Below are 14,502 nucleotides of genomic sequence, written 5' to 3' on the forward strand. Positions count from 1 at the left end.
TGCAGGAAGCTCAGCCGCAACATTTAAGCTGGAGCAGACCGTGGTGGGAGTGTAACTGCACGGTTGCTTGGCTACAGATGCCGTACAATGATCTTGCAGGGCCAGTAGCAGCCGCCATGATAGTTGCTTTCTCCTTGTTGTTTCCAGTGAATAGAAGGGGAGGAGGAAATTTGGCTAAATTAATGTAGTTATTTACGGGAAGTAATTACAGCCTCTTCAATAGGAAAGGAGATTCCTTGCGACCAGTACAAAAACTCCAGATGCATTTATAGCACTGTTCCCCTGCCCAGACCAAGCACAGCTCTGTGAAGCTGGAAAGTTTGACTTTAACCCACAGAAGCTGGTTCAATAAAAGATACTGTCTTGCCTTGTCTCTCGAAGGACCATCATGGCTACAAGAGGACAAACAGTATTATGTATGTGATGGTATATTGCGTGCTTTAAAGTGTTTTGTTGCAATTTAAAAGTTTATATTTTAAAATGTTTTAAGGACAATTGGCAAAATTGTTCCTTCTCGTACATCCTTCTCCGCTAGCATCAATAGGGTTTTATAGGTCTGAAAACGTGCAATGAATTTGCCTATGTACATTGTATTTTTCTGTCCCTTTTATTCTGAAGGCTACCAAAGTGGAAGGCCTGAAATTCCACTAATGGTAAGGGTGGGGAGCTCAACAGCAGGGTTTCTTAAACTGTGTTCCCAGGAACACAGGTTTTCTATGAACAACCGGGTGTGCTGCAAGTGTCTGACACTTTTTTGGTATCAGACACTGATGGTATATATATTTTTATCATTGAAACCAGAGACAATATTCCTTCTTCATTGTTATGATACCTGATTAAATTACTTCATTTTGTTTTTGCTGTATATGTTGCTGTTGGTGGTGGCTTTCTTTCTTTTTGATGTGACCATTTATTTTGAAGAAAATTTTCTTAAGTGTTGTGCATAAAAATGCATTATTGTTTTATGTCCTATAGTTTAAAAAAGTTTTGCTCTACAGAGTCACTTCAGTCCTATGGAAACACTATTTAGGCAGGGTACAGTGCTACAAGGTGTCTCTGCTTTGCTCCAGCATCACCCCTACTACATCTGGAGTGTGAGTGGCAAAACAGAAACTCCAAAGAGAACCCTCCCATAATTTTTGTGCTTTACACAAGCTCTTTCCCCCATTACAGAGGAAAGGATTTGGCCCATGCAAAGTATATGCAGGCATCACATTTCATACACCTCTCATATACAGTCATCTCTGTTGAAGAAACTATCCATTATTTAACCACATAAACATACAGGTGGGATGCAGATAAAAATGTGTCCACTTGAAACTGCAGGGGAACTTCAGCTATCTACAGTAACCTCATATCCAGTATTCTATTATCTGGAACTGTCAATAACCATCATTTTAACTAAGTAAATTTTAGTTATATTTGACATAAGTACAGTATAGTGAAAGTAAATCTAAATACAGCAATTACAGTAGATGTTTACAGTGTACAATACTACTGCTGTTGGTAAATAAAGTACTCTGCATCCCTTTTTGCTTGTTTCTTAACATCTAATCTTGGGGGCGGGGGGTTGTGTGTTATGCATTGCTAGACATACCTCTCTGTTATCCAGAATATTTGAATATCCAGCAACCTCTTGGATATGAAAGAGTTTACTGTACCTGATGTAGATTTAGAAGATAGCCAGAAGACTGGGATTACTGTCATTATTAGGGTCCCCGCATTTGCTAAGTTAAGGTTCACGAATTCAATTATTCGCGAGTGGCCACTTCCCTGGGCCCCAGACCAGGTAGCACCAGCAGCCACAGCTTCCCAGTGCTCCAGGGTGGGGAGAGCCAGCTGCTGCCACGGCTTCCCTGGGGCTCCACGCAGGGAGTGCCAGCAGCTGCCACCGCTTCCCCAGGGCCGGGAGTGCCAGCAGCCACCATGGCATCCTCGAGGCTCTGGGGCTGGAAGCACCAGCACCTGCCGCAGCTTCCCCAGAGCTCTGGGCAGGGAGCACCAGTGGTTGCCACCGCTTCCCCAAGGCTCTGGGGCCAGAGCGCTGGGAGCTGTTGCTTCCCTAGGCCTCCGAGCCCACTCCCCTTTTCGCAAAAATCAACATTCACAAGGGTTCTGAACGCCACACCCTCACAAATGTTGCGACCCTGCTGTACCTTTGTGAAAAAGGACATTGTTGCATGCATGCAAGCATTTTTAGTAGAGTAGTCAAGTGAATAAATAAAATTATGATTAATGATGTGATTAAAAATTGACTGTGATTAATCATACAGTTAAACGTACTGTTAAACAATAATAGAAACAACTTATTTAAATATGTGGGATTTTTTCTACCTTTTCAAATATTTTCATTTCACATACAACACAGAATACAAAGTGTACAGTGCTCACTTTATTTTAGATTACAAATATTTGTACTGTAAAAAAAACAAATAGCATTTTCCAATTCCCATTACAAGTAGTAGAGTGAAATCTTTTGATCATGAACGTTGAACTTACAAATGTACAATTACGTACAAAAACTGCATTAAAAAATGTGAAACTCAAGAGCCTACAAGTCCACTCAGTCCTACTTCTTGTGTACTCAGAAAAGTTTCTTTATATTTTCAGGAGATAATGTTGCTTGCCTTACCTCTTGTGTAACATAAGAATGGCCAAAAAGGCAGTCGTACAGCACTTTAAAGACTAATGTAATATATTAGGTGACTATAAGAACGGCCATACAGGGTCAGACCAAAGGTCCATCTAGCCCAGTATTCTGTCTTGTGACAGTGGTCAATGCTGGGTTTCCCAAATGGAATGACCTAAACAGGTGATCATCAAGTGACCTATTCCCTGTAAACCATTCCCAGCCTCTGACAAGCAAAAAGGCTAGGAACACCATTCCAGCCCTTCCCGGTTAATAGCCATTGATGGACTAACCTTCATTAATTTGTCTAGTTTTTTTTTTAATCCTCTTAAAGTCATGGTGTTCACAACATCCTCTGGCAAGGAGTTCCACATGTTGACTGTGTGTTGTGTGAAGAATAACTTCCTTTTGTTTGTTTCAAATCTACTACCCATTGATTTTATTTGGTGACCCCCCGCTACTACTTGGCTGTGGCTGCACTAGCCCCCACCTTTTGAAAGGGGGATGATAATGAGCCACTTCGGCTGATGCTAATGAGTCACCTAATGAATATGCAGCCACCTCATTAGCATAAGGGCAGCTGCACATGTTTTGAAAGTTCCACTTTCAAAACGCATGCTGCCTGTGCAGACAGGGGCCTTTCAAAAGGACCCCGAGATTTAAAAATCCCCTTCTTCCCAAAACCAAATGGGGAGAAGGGGCTTTCAAAGTCTGTGGGTCCTTTCGAAAGGCCCGTCTACACAAGCAACATGCGTTTCGAAAGCAGCACTTTCGAGACGCGCACGGCTGCCATTATACTAATGAGGTGCTACATATTCATGGCAGTACTTCATTAGCATCTGCCAAAGTGGCTTATTAGCATCCCCCTGTCGAAAGGTGGGGGCTAGTGTAGCCACGGCCCTTGTGTTATGGGAAGGAGTAAATAACTCTTCTTTATTCTTTTTTCCAGACCTGTCGTGATTTTAAAGATTTCTATCATATTCCCCCTTCGTTGTCTCTTTTCCAACTCCTAGACTTTTCAATCCCTCTTAATATGGCAGCTGTTCCATACCCCTAATCAGTTTTGTTATGCTTTTCTGAAGTTTTTCCAATGCCAAGATACCTTTTCTTAGATGAGTTTACCCTGTCTGCACACAGTAATCAAGAGGCTGCCATACCATGGATTTATATTGTGGCAATAACATATTCTCTGTCTTAAATGAGTCCCAACATTGTTTGCTTTTTTGACTGCCATTACATCTGAAGCTGTGGAGTTGTTGGGATGACCTCTAACCGACTATAAAGAAGACATTGAGGATGACCAGTGCCTGCAGGTATGATCAATGGGAAGGAGTTTAGAAAGGAGCCCACAGGAGTCAGACTACTGCCTATGGTTCTCCCCAAGTTATGGTCATCTTGTGGAAGATTTCCCACTACCCAGTGGCATGGTGGAGTCAGGTGGGCCTGTGCGCTCTTTTCACCCACCACTGGGGTGGCAATACATCCCCCTCGCTAGCTGATAATGCTTGAATCGCAACCCCTGCGGTATTGCACTCTATGCTTTTGCTGGCACTTGACACCCTCCCCCCTGTACTATTGCACTGTAGGTTGTTAGGTCAGAGACTGCTAATTTAATGCTTTTAATCATTTACAGAGCAGGTGAAGCAAAGGGGCATGGCATTCTGCAGAGAGTGACAGCACAGAAAGGCCTGAGCTCTCTGTCACTATGGCCTGAGATGCCCTTTCTTGGCTACACCATCCAAGCTTTGGATGTGTTCCAGCAGGACTTTCAAGCCATCAGTACTCCAGTATCATTACTCCTAAGAATCTGATCTTTGAATCTGAAGGCTAATGTATATATCTGACTGCTTTACCATTTAACATGTCTCTTCTTGTACTTTCCTTTTCTTTTCCAATAAACCATTAGTTTTAGATACTAAAGGATTGGGTGGCAGAATGGTGTTCAGGGGTAATATACACACTAATATTGGCCTGGCAATGTGGTAGCTCTTTGGGGTTTAGAAGAACATTTTTACATTCAGTAGAATTTTTAAATAACTCCAGTCCCTCCACCTGCCCCTAGTACCGGGAGCTCTGCTCCATCCTGGGGCCCCAGGACAGCTCCCTGCCACCCATCATCTGGGACACGGATGCGGATCAGCCCGAGGAAGAAGTCCAGGAAAAGCCAACACCAGGGAGTCAGAGTCAAGGGCCAGACACCACCCTGAAGTGGTCAAACGATGAGGGGGACCTTGTGTTCAATGTGCCCTCCCAATCGTCCAGCCAGGTGACTGGGAGCTGGGCGTTACCAGAATTTGTTGATGGACCCTCTGGTAAGTCCACGGCAGTGTGCGTACCCTGGCTAGCGGGGGGAAGGGGAGGTGACAGCTGCCAGCGGGCCACGCACAGGCCTAGTGGTCTAGGCCCTGACACATCTTGGCTGGCTGTGGCCCCTGGCATGCCATGATGCCTTCTGGTAACAGGCAGCATCCAGCCCCGTGGGCAGCTCTGTGTACCACATGCACAGGGAGAGCTAGGCAGGGCTGGACCACACCTGGAGACAATCCCACTTGGGCAGGGAATCCCTGTGCGCCCCTGATACTCCATGGATGCCATGCCCATGTTGTTCCCTGGGGTGGGTGTTGTCCCCAGGAGCAGGTGTCATCCCCGGGGGCATGTTCTCCCTGGGGAGGGAGGGTGTCAACCCCAGTGGTGTGGGTGGTGACCCCAGGGGCATGGTCCCAAGGTTCCTGATCAGGGACTGTAACAAGTCCTTCTCTCCTTTCAGCTGCACCATTCAAGGGCCTGCAGAGTCCCGTGGCCTCTGTGGTCCTGGAAAGTCCCCCAGAAGCAGCAGAGAGGGGCCAAGCACCTCCATCAATGCCACCACGCCAGGCCCGCAGCCGGAGACTGCAGTGGCGTTCAAGGGAGGACACCACCAGCCTGAGGTGGTGGAGCAATCTGGAGGAGGCCAACCTGGCCTGGCAGAGGGAGGCCTGGGACCACCTAATGTCCCACCTGGAGGGCATACATAGGACCCTCCAGGAGCACATGGCCAACATGGCTCTCCTCCTGGCCCACTGTGCTGCACCCTCTGCCAAAGTCCCCCCATGGCCCTACCTGCCAGTGCTCCCCACCCCAACCCAGTCCTGCCATGGACCCTAACCCAGGGGGAGGAAGGGATCCCAGGGTCGACGTACAGACAGCCTGCCAATTTGAAGCAAATTCTCACCAGCAACTGTACACCACATCACAGTAATTCTAACTCAGGAACCAATTCCTACCAAAACCTCGGTGCCTGCTTTGCTCACATATCTATACCACTATACCAGCGACAGGACCCAGGCACATCAACCACACCCTCGGGGCTCATTCACCAGCATATCTACTAATGTAAAAAATGCCATCATGTGCCACTAATGCCCCTCTGCTATATACATTGGCCAAAGTGGACAGTCTGTACATAAAAGAATAAATGGACACAAACCACATATCAGGAATGGTAACATACAAAAGCCTGTAGGAGAACTCTTCAGTCTCCCTGGACGCTCAGTAACACATTTAGAAGTAGCCATCCTGCAACAAAAAAACTTCAAAAAAAGACTTCAAAGAGAAACTGCAGAGCTACAATTCATTTGCAAATTTGACACCATCAATTTAGGATTGAACAAAGACTGGGAGTGGCTGGCGAACTAAAAAATCCGTTTCTACTCCCTTGGTGTTCACACCTCCACATCAGCTGCTGGAAGTGGGCCACATCATCCCAGACTGAATTGACTTCATTAACTTTGGCCTTTATCTTGATTGGTACTCCCCACTTTTCATTTGTGTCTCTATATTAATATCTGCCTATGGAACTTCCACTCCATGCATCTGACGAAGTGGGTCTTTGCCCACAAAAGCTTATGCCCCAATAAATCTATTAGTCTATAAGGTGCCATTGGACTTCTCGTTTTTGTGGATACAGACTAACACAGCTACCCCTCTGATACTCCTCTACCTTGTGTTTCACAACATGTGCTATCATTAACTTGTCACCTGGCACTGAGCCTCTTCCTTGTATTGTATTGAAAGGTGGTAAAAATGTACTATGTACTTGCCTAATATTTTATGAGAAAAAATTGCGGGTTTTGCCATAGGGATTATTTGATTGTGAATGGAAAAGAGGTGCTCCACAACATACTCTTCTTCTTCGAGTGTCCCCGTGGGTGCTCCACAATAGGTGTCGGGCTTGCCCGGCGCCGCAGATCGGATCTTCCAAGCAGTTTCTGCCGGACCGCGCATGCGCCGGCGCGCGCCGCTCCCTTGCGTGCTCCTGGCCACGTGCGCGATCCGGTCCCCGCCAGTTCCTCTTAACCGCCGTCGGCTGCAGACGGAATCCGAACTAGGCTAAGGCCAAGTAGCGTATTCAATGACTTTAACTGTTTTTCTTTAAAGCTTTTCAAGTACTTAGGCTACTGCAAGTTAGCCGGTTGTTATTTTTGCAAAAAAAAAACAAAAAAACAAAAGCAACAAACAAACTACAAGCGGGACAGCTTCAATCCAGTCCCAGTAACAAGCGCCGGAGGCCAGGAGCATAGGGCCATCAGCCCTCCTGCTGCGGCAGGCCATCGGAAGGGGAAAACAGCACAGAGAAGGTGCTAAGTACCTGTTTAACAACTGAAAGACTCACCAACAATGTCCTCTTCAGGATTTAAAAAATGTGAGTCCTGCCGAGAGGCGATGCCAGCGTCCGGTGAGCACAGTCTATGCATAAGGTGCCTTGGGGAGTTCCATGTTGCACAGAAATGCTCCTTCTGTGCTAAATTAACAGCCAGAGCAAGGAGAGACAGGGAGATGCGGCTTAAAATGATGCTTTTTGATAAGGCCCTCCAGCCAGACGTGCCGGAGCGGCCACAGCAGGACGGACACTCCAGGGCCCATAAAAGGAAAGCTGCCTCCCTCACCCCATCAGCGCAAAAACGGAGGAAAGCCTCCCTAGCCCGATCCCTGCCGGCAGCAACAGCGAGCGGGACGGGAGGAGCGAGCAGCCCCCAGCCGCAGCAACAGCTGATTGGCGGCGGCACGGAGAGCCACGTGGAAGCGGCTCAGCCTCCGATAATCAGCCAGCCGCCCCGCACCACAGGCAGGGCGGCGGCTAAACAAGCACCGGTACCGGCGGCACCGCAGGCAGCGGCACCGACCCCCGGGGAACCGGCGGTGCAGAGTGCGCAGGCACGCAGCCTGCAGGCACCGAAGGACACCGCACGTGCGGCACCGCCTTCGAGCGTGCCTAGCACGGTGCGGACGGGGCCGGGATCCCCTGTGCGTCAGGGGGCGGAGTTACCTCCTCCAGGGAGGGGGAAGGCTGCACACAAGAGGAGGCATTGCAGCCCCTCTCCGGACAGGGCTGTGGAGTTGCTTTCTCACAGCCCTCCGCTTATGTTGCAGACTCCAACCAGAAGGCAGGGGTCCCCCCTAGCCTACCCGGAGCCCCCTTCTCCATTTTTGCAACCAGCCTCACCCTGGCTGGGACCACCTTCACCCTTCCTGGGGTTTGAACCGCTGGACTATTATGCAAAATCGCTCTCTCCAGTGTCTCGACGATCTCCCTCCCCCAGACGCAGAGGGTATGCACCAAGGGAGTGGTCTAGGTCACCTTCCCAAGAACAGTGCCTATACTGCCATGGTCGCCCCTACCACGCGGGGCATAGACACCATCGGCAATCTACTAGGGAAAGATCCCCACAGACGATCTCGTACCCCCGAGGGCAATTGCGACCAGGGACAGAGACTCAAGCATCTCAGGGGGGACTGGTTATGGAACCCCGAGATTTTCCCTCGCAAACCTCTAGCGAGAGGGTGTACCATCACCAGCAGGAACCAGAAGGGTCCAGAGAGACGTACCCCAGCGGTTCCTCGCTCTCCTCCCCGGACGAGGCTATGGCCCCGGGGGATGTCCATCCTCTGGACGATCTCAAACAGTTTCAAGAGCTGTTTAAGAGGGTGGCCTTCACGCAAGGCATCCAGACAGCAGAGGTGCAAGAGAAACACCATAAGCTCCTCAAAAATTTGAGACCTCCGGCCTTCTCCAGAGTAGCAATACCGCTTGATGAAGCGATCTTAGAGTCCGCCACTACGATATGGCAGACCCCTGCGACTATTCCGCCTGTCCAAAAGAGAGCGGATAAGAAATACTTCGTGCCGGCGAAGGGCATGGAATTCCTGTTCAGCCACCCACAGCCAAATTCCTTGGTGGTGGAGTCGTCGCAACAAAGATCAAAGACATCTCAATTCAGGACAGGGGGAACAGACAAAGATGCCAAGAAGCTAGAGCTGTTCGGCAGAAAGGTCTACTCCTCCTCCACTTTAACGTTGCGAATGGCAAATTACGCAGTGCACTTAGCGAACCATAATTTCGACAACTATTCCAGGTTAACCTCCCTCATGGACTCGCTTCCAGAGGACAAAAAGCCGGTGCTCAAGGCCATAGTGCAAGAAGGCTACGCGGCCTCGAGGACGGGAGTTCAGATCGCCCTGGACGTTGCGGACACAGCAGCACGTTCCACAGCAACGGCAGTGGTGATGCGAAGGGAGTCCTGGCTCCAGACTTCGGGTATACCGAGGGATCTGCAGGCGAAGATAGTTGACCTTCCCTTCGACTCGCAGAAGCTGTTTGCTGAATCAACTGACTCGGTCCTTCATTCCAGTAAAGATTCAAGAGCCACACTCAGGACCCTGGGGATTTACACCCCTCCATACACAAAGAAAAGGTACTACCCTCAACAAAGACGGTACCAGTACCAGCAACAGCGCCCCCAGTACCACAGGGGTTACGAGCAAGGGCGACATCAACAGCACCAGCAGTACAGAACTCCCAGGCGACGTTCACAACAGAGCCGTGCGTCCTCGGGGCGGGGCCAAAGGCCACAAGTTTGACATACAGATCCAGGGCTGCGCCATCACTACCATCGCACAAGGTCATCCGAAGCGACTATTCCACCTTCGCCTCCGACCATTCTATGACCAGTGGCAAAGGATCACCACAGACAAATGGGTGCTGGAGATCATAGCCACGGGGTACGCCATCCCCTTCCAGTTGCTCCCACCGTCATGACCTCCACCCAAGCCCCAGCTCCAGGAGGCCTCCCATGTAGCGAGGCTCAGGCAGGAGGTGGACCATCTCATGCTCATAGGGGCAGTGGAAAGAGTGCTGGAGCAACTGCAAGGAAAAGGGTTCTACTCCAGGTACTTCCTCACGCAGAAAAAGACAGGAGGCTGGAGGCCCATCTTAGACCTTCGCGGCCTCAACAGGTACCTGCGCAAGCAACGTTTTCGGATGACCACAATCGCCTCCATCCTTACAGCACTGGACGATGGAGACTGGTTCGCAGCCCTCGATTTACAAGACGCGTACTTCCACATAACTATCCATCCGGCTCACCGGCGATTCCTCCGGTTCATGGTAGGCAACGAACACTTCCAATACAAGGTCCTACCGTTTGGCCTCTCCTCGGCCCCCAGAGTCTTCACCAAGACCTTGGCAGTGGTGTCAGCCTACCTGCACAGACAGGGGGTATTTATTTTCCCGTATCTGGACGACTGCCTGCTCAAAGGGGCCTTGAAGGGGGAGGTTCTGCGCATGATACGCGTCACAGCAAACACGTTCTCTTCACTCGGCCTGGTTATCAATCTGGCAAAATCAAAAATAGACCCCACACAGGACATAGAGTTCATAGGGGCTCGCATAAACTCGTTACAGCGAGAGTATATCTACCAGAGGCTCGCTTTCGGGCCATCGGTTCCCTCGTGCAGGTCATCACCTTCAGCCCTACGGTGCCGGTCTTGACGTGCTTGCAGCTGCTGGGCCACATGGCAGCGGCGACGTTCGTAGTACAGAACGCCAGGTTACACATGCGCAGCATGCAGCACTGGCTGGCGAGTGTATACAAACCAGCAGTACACACCGTTCACAGGGTGGTGTCGCCCACAGCCGGGGTGCGCAAATCCCTACAATGGTGGGTAAACCCCAGGAACCTGCTAACAGGGGTACCCTTCCACCAGCCGCAAATATCGGTTTTCTCACCACAGATGCCTCCCTCATAGGGTGGGGGGCGCACATGGGCAAAGAGGTGACTCAAGGACTGTGGTCACCCACGGAACAGTCACTACACATAAATATACTGGAGCTCAGAGCAGTGTTCAACGCCTGCAGACACTTTCGAGACCACATACAAGGCAAAGTCGTCGGGATCAGTACAGACAATACCTCCACCATGTTTTATATAAACAGGCAAGGAGGAGCTCGATCCCGTGCCTTATGCGTGGAAGCAATCCGCTTATGGAACTGGTGCATCGCCAACAATATAATCTTGAAAGCCTCATACTTGCCGGGTGCGCACAATGTGAAGGCAGACCAGCTGAGCAGGCGTTTTGCACTCACACACGAGTGGCAGATCCGTCCCGATCTGCTACGGCCGATTTTCCACGCATGGGGTTTTCCCCAAATAGACCTGTTTGCCACTCAGCACAACAAGAAGTGCCCACGATTCTGCTCCAGGGCAGGACTGGGATGGGGGTCCCTGGGGGACGCATTCATGATCCCGTGGAGGGGCCCCCTGCTTTATGCGTTTCCTCCCACAGTGCTGATCCACAAAGTCTTGCAGAAAGCCAGGAGGGAAAGGGCCCGGATGATCCTGATAGTCCCAACGTGGGATCGACAACAATGGTTCCCCCTACTCCTGCACATGTCGGACCGTCCACCGATGCCTCTTCCGGTGGCGTTGGATCTGCTCACGCAAGCCCAGGGGTCCATAGTGCACCCGCACCCCCAAAGCCTGCGACTGCAAGCGTGGTTAATCCATGGCTCAGCTCCCTAGAGAGCACATGCACAGTGGAAGTACAGCAAGTCCTAGAAAGTAGCAGGAGGACTTCCACCAGGAAGACCTACAAGCAAAAATGGACTCGCTTCACGGCTTGGTGTTCTACCAAACAGCTGGCCCCCCTTTTGGTGCCTATACCTACAATACTAGAGTATTTACTGGACCTCAAGAGAGGAGGACTCTCGCTATCCTCGTTGAAGGTCCACCTTGCCGCCATCTCGGCGTTCAGACATGAGGAGGAAGGGCACACGGTGTTCGCCCACCCTATGGTTACCAGGTTCCTCAAAGGGTTGGTAAACCTATACCCCCCTCGGAAACCGATTCCACCTTCGTGGAACTTGGACCTGGTGCTTACCACGCTAATGGGACCACCGTTCGAGCCCTTGGCCACGGTTCCCCTCCGCCTCCTTACAATAAAGACGACCTTTCTTCTTGCAATTACGTCAGCTCGTAGGGTGAGCGAGCTCGCGGCAGTCATGGCAACGCCACCCTGCACTGTTTTTTCCAAGGAGGCGGTAACCATACGGCTGCATCCAGCCTTTGTTCCCAAAGTTTCTTCCGAGTTTCACATTAACGAACCTATTGTTCTACCCTCGTTTTATCCAAAGCCTCATAACTCCAACGAAGAGGCGCGCCTACACCTCCTGGACGTGAGGAGGGCGCTAGCCTTCTACGTAGACAGGACCAAGAACTTCCGGAAAACGGATAGACTCTTAGTCTCCCTCGCTCCCAAATCGAAAGGAGAAGGTCTCTCCTCGCAGAGAATCTCAAAGCACATTGTATCCTGCATAAAAATGTGCTACGAGCTCAAAAAGACTCCTTTATCGGCCACTCCCAGGGCTCATTCCACTAGGGCGGTGGCGGCATCAACAGCCTTTTTCAAGGGCGTTGCGTTAAAAGACATTTGCAGAGCGGCGACCTGGTCATCCTACGACACCTTCGCCAAACATTACACCCTTCACAGGGTATTCCAAGAGGATACCCGTCTCTCTGCAGCGGTCCTCTCGGGGACAAGCTGCACATAATCCGATTACCCACCTCCTATCTTGGGTTACTGCTGGGTAGTCACCTATTGTGGAGCACCCACGGGGACACTCGAAGAAGAAAGAAAAGTTACTCACCGTAGTAACGTTGGTTCTTCGAGATGTGTCCCCGTGGGTGCTCCACTACCCGCCCATCCTCCCCGCTTCGGATCTCTGTTAGTGTTTTGCAGGGGCACCCGAGGCGGTTGGTCGAGGAACTGGCGGGGACCGGATCGCGCACATGGCCAGGAGCGCGCAAGGGAGCGGCGCGCGCCGGCGCATGCGCGGTCTGGCAGAAACTGCTTGGAAGATCCGATCTGCGGCGCCGGGCAAGCCCGACACCTATTGTGGAGCACCCATGGGGACACATCTCGAAGAACCACCGTTACTACGGTGAGTAACTTTTCTTTGCTTATTAAAATGTTCTTCACTCTGAATGTTTGAAAACAACTGTTTTTGAGCAAGTGGAAAAAAAGGGAGTGATTGCACAATGTTGCTTTTGCCTGTTTGACCAATCTTAACAGCAGTATGTTGTCAGACACCAGTGAGCCCCATCCCATCCATCTCTCCTCACGTCAATGGAAGACCTCTGCAGCCTGAGGCCCATATTCTTAGCTGAAATAGGACAAAATAAAAGGAATCTCCCAAAGTATTAAACATATAGTGTTTCTTTATTTAAAAAATATTTAAAATTTGACAATGTTGGCTTATAACCCATTAAATTTACTCATGCAAATTCTCACAACAAAATTAGGTAGACAACTCACAGAACCCAGGGCTCACTCAACCTACAGACTGGCTGTATTGCACACAAATATAAATAAGAGGGATGTTTAAATTCAGCATTTGGTTAACAGCTTTAAATGATCCAAAATAGAAATACAGGCACTTTTAAAACAAATAGATAATCTAATCAAGATTTCTGAACTTCTTTTCAAGCAACTCTGGTAATGAAACATTAGCAACTTCACCTATTCTTATTTCTTTCACAGCACGTTCCCTGTGTTTACTAGTTACTCATCATTTTTTAAAAAGTATGTTTCAGTGCTGTTCCATTCCATGCCACTATATTCTATTCCACAGGCATTCCTTTGCTAAGCAATTATAAAAAGTGCACATTAAGCCCATGTGACAAAACAGTTTTTGGTATTAAAAAAGTCACATTTCTGTCCTTCTTAAACTTCGGATCCTTGACAGGTCACCTTAAACTAGAACTAAAACGAACCAGAAACTGTTAAGATTATTGAAATATACCTAAAAAGCTCTTGCCTGCATTCCTCTAATTGTAAACATTCCAAATTGTGCATGAGAAGCACTAAGGAGTCAGACCTCGGATACCATGGTTTCATCTCAGATGCACAGCTGGTTTCAGATGGAGATTTGCACCGGTTTTCTATCTATTCTTTGGCATCCCCAATTCCTCCAGCAGTTATTGCAAATGTAGCTTCATTTTCTGGCATCTCAGGGCTGGGAAAACAGAAGCAACAATATAGCTGTTCTTAGTGTAAAATGTTGTCATAATACAATACTCAATATTTTATCAGAGCAAATTAGCTCGAATACTTCAAAGATACAGTACTCTTAGTTGTCAATTATAAATATTGTCCATTGCATTACTGTCAGTTTGAAATCCACCCTGTGCAGAGGGTAAACACAAAGTTTGTGCACCACTTAATTTTCTTCAAAGCATTTCAGAAATAAACAGAGCAAATTACATATCGATGCATATATTTTTGTTTAGATGTCCTATTTGGAGTAGTTTCCTATGTTTTAAGTGATGTGGCAGAACCAAATATTTCTGGCTATGGAAATTTCCCTTCCATCTGCCACATTACCACTGTGAATCTCTTTATGCCAACACAACTAAGGCCTAGTCTATACTACAAAGTTAAATTGATTTAAGTTGCAATGTAGGTGTGCCAGCCTCTTTGTGCATGTGTCTACGCTCAAATGTTTCTCCAGCTGTCAAATTCCTTGATACAGTAATGCAGTAAAGTCACTTCCCCAAAAT

At 49.0% G+C, this 14,502-nt stretch overlaps 1 protein-coding gene across 1 annotated transcript in view; it reads right to left on the reverse strand.

The window, feature by feature from the left end:
* Window positions 1-13,201: 13,201 nt before the first annotated feature.
* DMC1 (DNA meiotic recombinase 1) overlaps window positions 13,202-14,502 on the reverse strand; it is a 77,519-nt gene continuing 76,218 nt past the window's right edge. The window contains exon 14 of the mRNA XM_075009089.1: window positions 13,202-13,958. Coding sequence (XP_074865190.1) covers window positions 13,889-13,958 — 70 coding nt within the window. The 3' untranslated portion in view covers window positions 13,202-13,888. The remainder of the gene's footprint in view (window positions 13,959-14,502) is intronic.

Source organism: Carettochelys insculpta, chromosome 1 (assembly GCF_033958435.1).
Source record: "Carettochelys insculpta isolate YL-2023 chromosome 1, ASM3395843v1, whole genome shotgun sequence".
Lineage (NCBI taxonomy): Eukaryota > Metazoa > Chordata > Testudines > Carettochelyidae > Carettochelys > Carettochelys insculpta.